The 13,134-nt window shown below is 37.5% G+C and overlaps 1 protein-coding gene across 1 annotated transcript; it reads right to left on the bottom strand.

Annotated features, from left to right (window-relative positions):
* Window positions 1-2,203: 2,203 nt before the first annotated feature.
* LOC111195044 (olfactory receptor 3-like) lies at window positions 2,204-4,911 on the bottom strand. The gene is made up of 2 exons (XM_022681075.2): window positions 4,508-4,911; window positions 2,204-2,801 (listed from the first exon to the last, which is right to left on the bottom strand). Exons 1-2 carry the CDS (start codon window positions 4,894-4,896, stop codon window positions 2,204-2,206), a joined length of 987 nt encoding a protein of 328 aa, XP_022536796.2. The 5' UTR covers window positions 4,897-4,911.
* Between the last annotated feature and the right edge of the window lie 8,223 nt (window positions 4,912-13,134).

Here is a 13,134-nt window from a genome sequence, read left to right as displayed (position 1 = left end):
TTTTCTTCCTGATCGTGGCAGTGACACAACTGTTCCATGCACTTTATACTTGCGTATAATTGTCTGCACAGTTGCTCTTGGGACCTGTAGCTGCTTTGAAATGGCTCCAAGTGACTTCCCTGACTTGTTCAAGTCAATAATTCGCTTTTTCAGATCCACACTGAGTTCCTTTGACTTTCCCATTGTAGCTTTTGTAGCTGAGTCTAATCACTGGCTCAAATGAGCCCTATTTAAATGGGCTCATGAGAAGTCAACAGCTGTAGTCAATCAGAATCACTTACAAGAAGTGAAGAGGCCATGACATGAAGCTAATTTGATTGACACAACTCGCTACATCACCAAAATTGACAAATTTTGTTGCTGTATGTATATTTTTGACCCAGCAGATTTGGTGACATTTTCAGCAGACCCATAATAAATTTATGAAAGAACCAAATTTTATGACTGTTTTTTGTGACAAACATGTATGTGTTCCGATCACTCTATCACAGAAAAATAAGAGTTGTAGAACTTATTGAAAACTCAAGACAGCCATAACATTATGTTTTTTTACAAGTGTATGTAAACTTTTGACCACAACTGTACCTGCTCCAGGCCCTGTTCCTCAAATGCTACTCGAGTAAACAAAGGGCTTGCTAGTGTTTCTCTCTGCAGTTCTCACTAGCATTCAAGTAACAGCTATCCCAGTTCCAAATTGAGCGTTTGCCTATATCATGTCTCTTCTTTATGGAAAAGTTTTAGTTTTAGAGTCTCAGCCAGAGGTGTGTGTCTCTGCGGTTATGCCTTTGCATATGGGACAACCTCTCAAACATCTTGGGAAAAAAATCAATATTAAATTTCACTGTACTGTTATTTTTAGGCAAATTACAGACAGTTAAATATTTAACAGGTGGTATTTCCTATTTTCCTCTCACCCTCATTACTTTCTCCTTCTTCTTAATTTCTTCATATCTTGTTTATTTGTTTTTCCAATTATTTTGGATAAACCTACTGTTTAGATTGTCTTTTTCTCATGTTTTTTTTTTAGGTAGCCAGTGTTTCCCTGGCATCCTTTGTTCTTAGTTTCCTGCTTCCCCAAATGTATGTTCCTTTTGCACCTATTTGGGGTGAGATATTTAGAGCCCACCCAAGTTGAGTCAGCTTGTCTAAGTGGGTACGGCGCTTGGCTGGCAATGAAGTGGCCAGGGTTTGAGCCCCCATCCAGAATTATATTGTGTTTAAGTTTATTTAGCTGTTCCACAATCAGACTGATTACTATTTGTTTTATATTGCTAATTAGTCAGGTTGCTCACCTGGTAAGGACAACGCTGCTATATGCAGGGAGTTTGATTTCACCACAGGGTGAGCATTAATACAGGAAGACCAAGCCAGATAAGCACATAAAAACTTGTCCTCCACTGTCCACAGGAGAGGGGATTGAGGACAGCAAAAAATCCTGAGGTGTCTGATCTCTCCCAAGCTGAAGTACAGGCAGTTCCTGAGAAAGCCACAATGGTACCTGCTCCAGGAACTGTTCCTCAATTGAAAGCGCACTTCCCCTCCCCAGAGCGCTGCTCGAGTAAACAAGAGGCTTGCTGGTGTTTATCTCTGCAGTGCTCACTAGCATTCGAGCAACAGCTATCCCAGTTCCAAACAGAGCGCTTGCCTATATCATGTCTCTTCTCTTTGGATGGGCCCTCACTAGGGCCACCCCAGTTTCAGCTAGAAGTATGTGTCTCTGCGGTTATGCCTTTGCATATGGGACAACCTCTCAAACATCTTGGGGAAAAATCAATATTAAATTTCACTGTACTGTTATTTTTAGGCAAATTACAGACAGTTAAATATTCAACTGGTATGAAATCATAATTAATTTATTATTTGGCTTTTGATTTTTTTATTTTTATTTTACTTCTTTCTTAACTCAATATATATATATATATATATATATATATATATATATATATATATATATATATATATATATATATATATATATATATATTAAACTGAACAAAAAAAAATATTGTAAATTGTAAATAATTGTCACCTATCATGAAACCTGTCAAGTGATACTATAAACACTATGAAATCAGTGCTTGCCCGTTTGTTAAAAACTCCTTTATTTGGTTATATTCCAAATTAAACTATTACACCTACAATCAAGGTTTTGGAATTTTTGCTTTTGTTTTAGCAGGCCAAATAAAATGGTTATCATATCAGTTTAACTTTTCATGTTTTTCACAGGCTGTTCCATATTGTTCGCCTTCATTCGTTTGTACAGTGCTTTAATAGCCTGTAATACTTCCTCTGTTTTCAGAGTATATATGATGGGATTTAACATAGATGGAACAGTTTGGGTTAAAACAGAGTTAATTATTCTAGTATTTGGATGTATATATGTTGTAGCAAGGAAATAAATGCTTAAAATTGGTACATAAAACAGAGCCACTAATATAATGTGAGAAGTGCATGTTTTCATAGCTTTCATTCGTTCACCACCCTGTGAAATCCTAAGCAATGCAAAACCAATACAACCATATGACAATACTATAAATATCAATGGAATAAAAATCACAGCATTAGCATAAACATAGGCCATTACACGATTAATGGAATTGTCACTACATGCACTTCTGAAGACAGGACCATGATCACAGAAATAGCTGTCTACTGTGGCTATAGATGCACAGAAGGTGAGTCTGGTGATCAGAGCCACAAGAAGAGTGACAAGAAACACAGACAAAACCCACATAACCCCAATGATCATCATCATTGTAGATTTAGTGACAATAGCATGATACCTCAGAGGAAAACATATTACATTACATTACATTTGGCAGACGCTTTTGTCCAAAGCGACTTACAATAGTCAAGTACAATGTAAAATAAGTTTAAAGGAAAAACATCTTTGGATAGGGATAAAAGGAGGACAAAGGGGAATAATAGGATAGAGGAGTGAAGGAGAGGAAGAAGGAAATGAGGTTAGAAGTAGTTAGTGTGTTAGAGGTGTTAAGAGAGTAAGTGCTCTTTGAAGAGCTCTGTCTTCAGGAGTTTATTAAAGATAGCGAGAGATTCTCCTGATCTGGTAGTGGAAGGTAGTTTGTTCCACCATTGGGGATCTCTGTATGAGAACAGTCTGGATTGCTTTGTGTGAATGTTTGGCAAAGCGAGGCGACGTTCACTGGAGGAGCGCAGCGGCCGGGAGGTAGAGTAAGCCTTCAGGAGTGAGTGCAGGTAGGAAGGAGCCTGTTCTGACATCACCTTGTAGGCGATTGTAAGAGTTTTGAATTTGATGCGAGCATCAACTGGTAGCCAATGGAGCTCAATGAGCAGCGGGGTGACATGTGCCCGTTTTGGCTGGTTGAAGACCAGACGTGCTGCTGCGTTCTGGATCATCTGGAGTGGTTTTACTACACAGGCCGGGAGGCCAGTTAGCAGGGCATTGCAGTAGTCGAGGCGTGAGATGACGACCGCTTGCACCAGGAGTTGGGTGGCCTGTTGCGACAGGAACGGTCTAATTTTTCGGATGTTATAGAGCGCAAAGCGGCAGGACCGAGCAACTGAGGCCACATGGTGCGTGAAGGAGAGTTGGTCATCAACCATAACACCCAGGTTCCTAGCAACCTTTGTTGGTGAGAGAGAGAGAGAGTCGATGCTTATAGAGAATTTGTGTTGAAAAGATGGTTTTGCTGGTATAACCAGAAGTTCAGTCTTTGAGAGATTAAATTGAAGGTGATGCTCCTTCATCCATGAGGATATGTCAGAGAGACACTGCGAAATCTGTGCAGAGATTGAGTGATCTTCAGGTGAGAACGACAGGTATAGCTGGGTGTCATCAGCAAAGCAATGGTAGGAAAATCCGTGTGAGCGGATAACCTGACCAAGAGAGGTGGTGTATATGGAGAAGAGAAGGGGTCCCAGTACCGAACCTTGGGGAACCCCAGTGGATAAGGAGCGGGCTGAGGACAGCTGTCCTTGCCACGACACCTTGAACGAGCGCCCAGTGAGGTATGATCTGAACCATGACAGCACATTATCTGCGATCCCCATGTTTGAGAGTATAGTTAGGAGGAAGTCATGGTTGACTGTGTCAAATGCGGCCGAGAGGTCCAGCAGAATGAGCACTGAGGACTGACCTGCAGCTCTGGCAGTTTTCAACGCTTCAGTCACAGACAACTGAGCCGTCTCGGTAGAATGTCCTTTTTTGAACCCAGATTGGTTCTGGTCCAGAAGGTCATTCTGGGAGAGGAAGCCAGAGACCTGATTTAAAACTGCTCTTTCTAGTGTTTTAGAGAGAAAGGGTAGCAGTGAGACCGGTCTGTAGTTGTCAACCTGGGCGGGGTTGAGAGAAGGCTTTTTAAGCAGTGGTGTCACATGTGCTTGTTTGAAAGCAGTGGGGAATACACCAGAAGTTAAAGAGGCATTGATCGTGTGAGTGATAGCCGGAATGATTGCAGGTGCGATAGTTTGCAGTAGGTTTGAAGGAATTGGGTCAAGGGGACACGTAGTAGGACGGCTACATATAGCAATGACTCTATCAAAGGCCAAAGCAAGCAGAGTAAAAGACTGCATAGTCATGAAAGTAAAAGCAAAAAACATGCTTGACAGACAGTCTCCATAAGATATATACTGTTTATCAAACAGAAACATGTCTACATACCTCGGAATTAAAGCAGTGCTTCCACACAAATCAGACACTGCCAAATTGAATACAGCTATATACTTTGCTGTGTGAAGAGCACGAGCCAGGTAAATAGTCCCCATTATAAAATAATTACCTAAAATGGTCACAGCATACACAAAGCACAGAAATATATAATAATACTTTGCATGTGGCATGTTGTAAAATCCGTTGATATAGAATGTGGGAGGGTGAATAAATGATGCATTGTTAAGATACACCACAGAGGTCATGTCAGAAGAAGACTAATTTTACATAAAATGTAAGAAAGAATAATAATAGAACCTTGAACCTTTAGTAGAATGTAAAACAGTTTATCACAAATCAAAATAAAATACAAATGCTAAAAACATTCAGAAAGTTCAGAACATTTAACAATATATAATATGAATTAAATTTAACAATGTAATATAAAAATTAAGGTCAATAAACCCTTTTCAAATTATTTGATAGAGCACCTTCTAATGTAGGAGCTAAATCCTAGTGGCAGTCATGCACATTTATAACCAAGCTCTGCTGTGTCATCTTTAAAACACGCCTCCAAAAAAAATCCACACACAAGACAGTATTATGGCAACAATGAACTTGAATTTACCAGATTCATCTCATGTATCATTAATACATGTAAAATAACGGATCATATTGTGTCACATTAACAGTGTCACCCTAAATAATCCCTACCCCATCAGTTATTTAATGTCTGCATTAAAAAACATCCTTTTTTGACCAAAAGGCGTAAAAAGGTTGTCCTCTCTTGTATTTTCTTTCTTATTTCATACATTGGATTTTTTATAGTAGGACTTTTTAAGAGAGAGACATAATGTCAACAAAAATACCAGAAAAAAACATTAACCTCTTAAGAGTCAAGCCTATTTTTTACCAATTTCCGCCTGAAATTAAATACTCACATTTGAAGGCCTTTCACTCAATAATTCCAATAATTCACAGGCAATTTTATGAATTAATATTACTTAGAAGCCTTTACACAATTCATTTAAGAAACTTGAATTATTCAATTGAACATGTAATGGCCAAAATATGGTAAAAAAATAACAGGAAATTTTTTAAGGTGCTTTTCAGATTTTCTATTTTTATTTTTTATTTTCAGACAATGTGTTATAAACTGCTCCCTTTTACTGGTTTCATACTGTAGAGCCAAGAGCGTAGGAGCGGGCTTGATATTGGGGGGGACGCATTGTGGTGGAAAATAATGACAGGAAGAAAGAAATTTTCAGAGTCTCTGAGTCTTGATCAGAATGAGTAACAAGATTTATTGAGAAGACACGCGTATGAATACAGAGTGATCTCCTGCCTTGCAAGAGTGCCATGCTCTCTTTATACCTTATATCTTGCTTCCCAATTATGGGCACAGTGCCACCATTGTGACACGTCAACTTCTTCTGACAGAAGTTGACATAATCCCTTAGTGGGCATATCAGGCTGGTTCTCAAAACACTGCAAGCAGAAAGGAAGATGACCCTGGCGCCAGAACTTGTAGACAGAACAGCTGTGACGGGCATTCCTTAACACACACACACACACACATAGACACACACTGCTGGCGCCAGATAGAGAAAACTCTCACTCAGCATTTCAGAAATGCTCACTGAGGGTAGTTCAGTTCAGTTTACAGTACACATTATCATCGCATAGAACAAAAAAGTAATATCATTAATAGTCGTCATTGTTTATGAATCATCACACGTCATTGATTATGAATCATTTCAATAAACACCTTCCATCACACTCCCCCCTTTGATTCTGAATCAATAATGAAATTTTCTTTTTACAGCTAATTTTCTTTACCTTCATTAAACAAACGGTCCAGCCCAAATGCAGTATCTAACTCTATTGTATCTACTGTAACTTGCAGGAACTGGCCTTTCTTCTGCATATGGCGGAACAGAAATTAATAGATATATATTAGAAAAGAGTAAAAGTACATCAACAAATAAAATCTCGATAGATCAACACATTTGCAACCCATAGAGAGAGAGAGAGAGAGAGAGAGAGAGAGAGAGAGACAGAGAGAGATAGCAAGTCGAGGGCCAGAGAGAACTCCTCATACTTCATTCAAGCAGTTATACATTTTGCAAATGACATGTGATTGTACAGAACTTATCAATATGATTACGTCAGCAGAGTCCAGTAAACAGCATGTTGTCCAGTTTTAATGACGTGATCCGCTCCAGCCTGTCTGAGCAACAAGTTTTTATCATGATGTTGTTCAGCACTGTGTCCTTCATGAACACAGCAGACAGTCCTTAAGTGTCCTAAAGTCTGTGAGAAGATGAGACAGAGGAAAAGGGTGGATGGAAAGATCTTCTGGCTATCTGAGGAGAGGTTTCCGGCACTTCACTCAGAGAGCTTGTTGTCTCCTAGTTCATATGCACTGGTCCCAGAACAGCAGAACAGCAGTGAAGCTCCTCTGCCACTCAGGGTCACGTTCTGCTCACAGCTCTCACTGTTGATGAAAACACTCTGACCTTCCTGATTCCTAAAAAAGTAAAAACAACCTCCAAAGCCTTGTGTCGCCGTGACAGTTAAAAAGAGAGCAAAGATCATAAAGTTATTAAGTGAATTATAAAGTGAACAGTAGAAATAATAACTGTATATATAAATGTATAAAACATTTAAGAATAAGAGTGTAAAGGTGTGGTTATCTCCAATCACACCCTAAGAGTGTAAAGGTGTGGTTATCTCCAATCACACCCTTCACTCCCCGCTTCTAGACCAAATGGAATCATCCAAGATTCCATGATGGTCTACATAACGCCTAAGAAGCCCTGGGAGTAAGGACAAGTGTCCGCATACAGAGTATGAGAACAAGTGTTTCTTCATCTCAGCTGTGGACATGCTGGGGCCTATTGCACACCAGTCCCCACGCCGGATTCTCCCTGCCTCGTTATGCCCACCATGGATCTGAGAAGATTCATAAACAAATTTTTACTACATTAACTTTCTTTTTTTTTTTTCAGAATTACAACATAAAGTTATAAAAGTGTTAAAATCAAGTCAATGTTTTTCAACTTTGTCACTGTAATCTTCAACCATAATAATGTATATATTTTTATACATTAATTAGACATTTTCTTACACTAGATGCTGAGAAGCTGATCTACACCTTTGTTTTGATTAGACTATTGTAATGCATTATTCTCTGGATTACAATTATTATTATCTACAATTTACAAATTACATCTTGGTCAAAATGCTGCAGCTACAGTTCTAACTCACACAAAAAAAAGAGAGAAGATTATTTAGATTGGATTTTAATATTCATTTAGTGTAAAAAGTGTAAAAATCTCTTAATGGCTTAGCAGCTAAGTATATATCAGGACTCCTGACAGATCGACAATTCCAGCTCATTTGTTGAGAACATTTAGCGTTGCATTCTGTATTTATGCACCAAAGATTTGTAACTCTCTATCAGTTTATATCCATCAGGGATCACCCAGTTCTTCCTTTGAAGCACATCTAAAACTTATTTGTGCACTTCAGATTAATCTTAGTTTTATTTATTTTAAAATAGTTTGTTATGTGCCAAAATTCTTAATGCCAATCTGTAGACAAACAATCCTCAACTTTACACATACTCAGAAATCCTTAAAGCATTGTTCAGAATATTTAGTCTTATTGGTGCTGTTATTTGAGGGCGAACACACAAGGAGCATAAAACACCCCCTTTTTATTTTAGTTATTAAGTAGAGAGTTCAGTTCCTTCAAAACTCTGATGAGTATGATGCAGTCAGTGCATTTCCTCTATATACTATGTAAACTTATTTTCCGTCTGTTAGCCTGAGTTTAAAAACATTTGGCTGATGTTAGAATTTAAATGTGTGTGGAGTTGTGTCCACAAGCTGTTGTAGGGATGGTCCACCTAAGTTTAGACTAACTAGTTCCTATGGCAGTGATTTTGAAGCTATGAGCTGCAGTGGTCCTGTTTGAAGTTATTGGCCTAATATTTATTTTCCTTGTTCAGTTCCAATATATATTTTTGCGAACTGTGCTACCTGTAAATTAATTGCAAAAAATAAAAACATATTTAAGTTTCACTTGTTTGGCATAGTTGCAAGAATGTTAGCTGGTGGTTTAGCAAGCTAGTTATTATTATATATATTGAATTAATTTAGCATTAATATTAATGCACATATAAGAGAAAGATTTCTATCTTACCCTATATATATATATATATATATTTTTTTTTTTAACTTTTGGAGCAAGCAAAGCTCTTTTTGTAGTTGATAGTCTACATTGATGTATTAATAAGATTTTAAATGGTTGATTTTTATTTAAGCCAGCATGCTTGGTTACTTTAGCTAGTTACAACTACATCTGAGTTTATATGTATTAATTTTGTCAAAAGCCAGTAAACAACTTCCCTTACATAAGCCTTAATGGAGATGATTGTTTTTAAAAAAATGTTTTATACAAATCATAGTCATTAGGCAACATAAATTACATAATGTAAACCTAAAAAAACTTTCCAGTGAAAATTGAGGGCCAATGTGTGATAGGCCTCTAATGTATTAATCTGCCCAGCAACCATGTTTGGCTACTGTTTACAATGAAATTAAAGATTTTTTTTTTTTTTTCCTGAACTAGATATTATTTTTAATGCATCAAAAAAAACTAAAACCTCCTTTTTTTTTTTAAAAAAAAAGAAAGGTAAAACAGTCATAATTTGAGTCACCACCAGATTTAAAGTTTAACCAAACATTTTCTACATGAGGCATAAACATCAAAAATTAAATAAAATCACTCCTTTTAATGGAAAAAAAAAGTAAACAGGCATAAAAATAAAAAAATCTGGTCTCACGTCTCTGTTGCTGGCTCAGGCTGAGGGGTGAATCCACTGGGCTGATTGGCTGCTGGGGGTGGGTGGTGTTGATGGTTGAGCAGGTGCTGTCTGAAGCGGTCTCTGATCGCTCAGTTCTTCCAGATCTGAAACCAGTTTCCTGGACCAGTGCTGTAACATTTCAATCACAGCAGGTCCGGTAGAGACGCAGTCCAGCCATCGACCGACAGCTGGACCAAACATAGTCTCTCATCTGAGACTCTCCTCATGAAGTGCTCTGGTTCAGATGATGTTCACAGTACTGTTGCAGAGGACCCTGTCTCCGAGGGTCAAAAACTCCTGTGATGAGCACCACCCCCGCCTTCTCAAACACCCAGAAAACAGCACTGAGCAACATTCAGTCAAAAGAGAAAAATCCCTCCAAAAAAAAACCTCAAAAGAAAAAATAATAATAAAAAAGAAATCCTGAAAGGAATTATATAATATGGTTAAAAATTGTTTAGCCTCATGAAATAACTAAAACAAAAATTATTTCCAGCCAAACGATGCTTGATATTCCTAAACTGTATAAACATTGTCATTATATTGTTGTGCTCTGATGGGGACTCAAAATATAGCCAAGAATATGCAAGCAAGTTCTTCATTGCCAGAAATAGAAAACATATGGAAAGCAAAACAGAAAGCTTTGTTTTTTTTTTTTAAGACATCTGATGTCTCCTTGTTTAAAAGTCAGAAAGAGAGACCCAATTCACTGCAGCTCGTAATAGATCCAATACTAAGTTTGTCAAATTACACCTTTCCAAAGAAAGTAAGATCTTTCCTTACTGGTTTCTTAAATCTACTATCCTCATTAAGAGAATCAAAAGAACAGCATAAACTGAGATGCATGAGAACCACTAGAGAAATTAGATATGTGTATTCTTTAAATCTCATTCAGCTGAGACTGAGCTGAAATCAGTATCAATAAGAAAAGAATAGAAAAGGCCTAAACCACATGAAGACAGAAGCTGTGTTCAGAATGGCTCACTCATTAACTCTTTCACTATGTAGCATTTTCTATTTACTAAACGAATTATGGAACAACCAAACAATAAACCATGTTTGTCCTGCTCTGAGGACGTCTAATACAACAGCACTGCATTGCATTATAGTATATTTTGGAATTTCTAAATTTTGTGATGCATTAGGTTTTCCATAGTGAACTATATAGGGAATAGAATGTACTGCTGGGGTTTTAAACAGTATTGCAAAAATGGTTTACACACTATATAGTGCACTATTTCTGGAATCTTTCACAATGTGGACATTTGTACATAACTCATCACTACTATTTAAACATGAAGCAGTCTCACATATTCACTAAACTGCCATCCTCAGAATTCTACAGCATTCTCCATAAAGATAATGAAACATGTTACATTGAACAGTTCCAGCATGGCTCAATATTCTGCCCTACTTTAATATATGTATATTGTTTATATGCTAACGATTCCAAACTTTTGAACAGCACTACATAAACACACACATAGTTTTGGCTCATTTGATTGAAAAGAGCTGCGTCATGAATTTTTGGATTAAATTTCAATTCTTTAGTTACTTGGGATCCCATTTTGTTCTCTCATTCGATTTTAATGAAATTTAGCCCCAATAATCACGTCACACCTTCCTTCTTCTAACCCTGCTTAATACACAATCAGTACCCTGTACTATTAGTATTATTTATGCACTCCTCCCCACGGTCCCGGGACCTATTACTCAATAGAGGCCTCACGACCAGGCTAGTCTTCTCTTTAACTTTAAAGATATATTTACATACATCAATAAAGGCCTCACGACCAGGCTAGTCTTGTACACCGTCATGTAACTATACACTGTCCAGGGCGGAGTGCTGAAGGAAGGATGGAGGGGAGTAAATTAATTTAAGAACAAATTTTACATTTAAAATTTCCTTAATGAGTAAATTAGTTAACCAGTCACTCACCACCAATGTTTGTTGATGAGGCTTGGATTTGCGAGTGGGGGGGAGAGGCCGCACTTACCCCCGCGGTACTTTGTCCTTATTCTGTGGAATTTTCCCTTGCTTCTGGGGCCCAGCTGTTTTGCTGGAGAGCGTCCTCGGCAGGTGCTAGTCTCTCCCCCTCCGCCGCAAGACCATGCTCATCCTGTTCTGTGACGCCAAATTGTGGTGGAAAATAAGGACAGGAAGAAAGAAATTTTCAGAGTCTCTGAGTCTTGATCAGAATGAGTAACAAGATTTATTGAGAAGACACGCGTATGAATACAGAGTGATCTCCTGCCTTGCAAGAGTGCCACGCTCTCTTTATACCCCACCCTTACTATCTTGCTTCCCAATTATGGGCACAGTGCCACCATTGTGACACGTCAACTTCTTCTGACAGAAGTTGACATAATCCCTTAGTGGGCATATCAGGCTGGTTCTCAAAACACTGCAAGCAGAAAGGAAGATGACCCTGGCGCCAGAACTTGTAGACAGAACAGCTGTGACGGGCATTCCTTAACACACACACACACACACATAGACACACACTGCTGGCGCCAGATAGAGAAAACTCTCACTCAGCATTTCAGAAATGCTCACTGAGGGTAGTTCAGTTCAGTTTACAGTACACATTATCATCGCATAGAACAAAAAAGTAATATCATTAATAGTCGTCATTGTTTATGAATCATCACACGTCATTGATTATGAATCATTTCAATAAACACCTTCCATCACAGCATTTGCCAATATGAAAGTTTCCTAGAACATTTGTGGAAATTACTTTTAATCACAAATAATCAATTTTTCTATATTTTGTTTATTATTAGTTAACATCCAAGTAAAGGTGATTTTACAAAAAATTGGGTACTGTGCTTTTATTTTCTTTCTACTGAGAGCTCTTCTTAAGATGGTGTCCTTTTGCTAAATTTCCTTCGGGATCAATAAAGTATCTATCTATCTATCTATCTATCTATCTATCTATCTATCTATCTATCTATCTATCTATCTATCTATCTATCTATCTTTTATTTAAAAGAATGTAACTTTACATTTCATAAAGATTTTTATAAATGTCAGAACATGGTCTTACTGTGAACTACAAATGAACAGAAGTCACGTTAGATCAGTGTTTCTCAACCCTGCTCTTACATATTACATATGTATATATTAATATGCATATTACCACTGTTCTGCATATTCTACAGCTTCCTCTGCTTTAAATGCACATAATAAAATAAGTGGTGGTATGATGTGTTTAATACACTGCTGATATACATGATTCATTTAGGCTCCATAGGGGGCTAAAGGATTTTAACAGGTAAACTCAGTAAATGACTGTTTATTAGCTGATCAGCTGGATCTGGTGGAAAACATAATTTTGGGGCAGTGATCAGGGTTAACAAACTGCTTTAAACTACAAACATAAAGTACTGTACTAAATTCTGGCTATCCTCTACATCTTTTAGCTAACTAGTTAGCTAAATGAATTTCCGTTCATTATAGCTCACAGTAAGTCCTGTAATCCTAAATTAATAAACAGTTTGAAAATGAAATAGTGATTAGCTGATCAGGTACAGGGCAAGTTAAACATTACATATATAGTTTTTTTTTCTTTAACCTTGACTCCCAATCTAGCTAATTCCAAAGTTAAGCTAACTCACTAACACAGCT

This window comes from Astyanax mexicanus, chromosome 20, assembly GCF_023375975.1.
Source record: "Astyanax mexicanus isolate ESR-SI-001 chromosome 20, AstMex3_surface, whole genome shotgun sequence".
In the NCBI taxonomy this organism is placed as follows: Eukaryota; Metazoa; Chordata; class Actinopteri; order Characiformes; family Acestrorhamphidae; genus Astyanax; species Astyanax mexicanus.
Note: the sequence above shows the minus strand (reverse complement) of the source record. Positions and strands in the feature narration are given on the sequence as shown.

Coding starts and splice junctions, on each gene's coding strand:
- LOC111195044 (XM_022681075.2), bottom strand. CDS start 4,896: ATGACCTCTGTGGTGTATCTTAACAATGCATCATTTATTCACCCTCCC. Junction 2,802..4,507: donor GCCTTTGATAGAGTCATTGC/TATATGTAGCCG, acceptor GTAATGTAATGT/AATATGTTTTCCTCTGAGGT.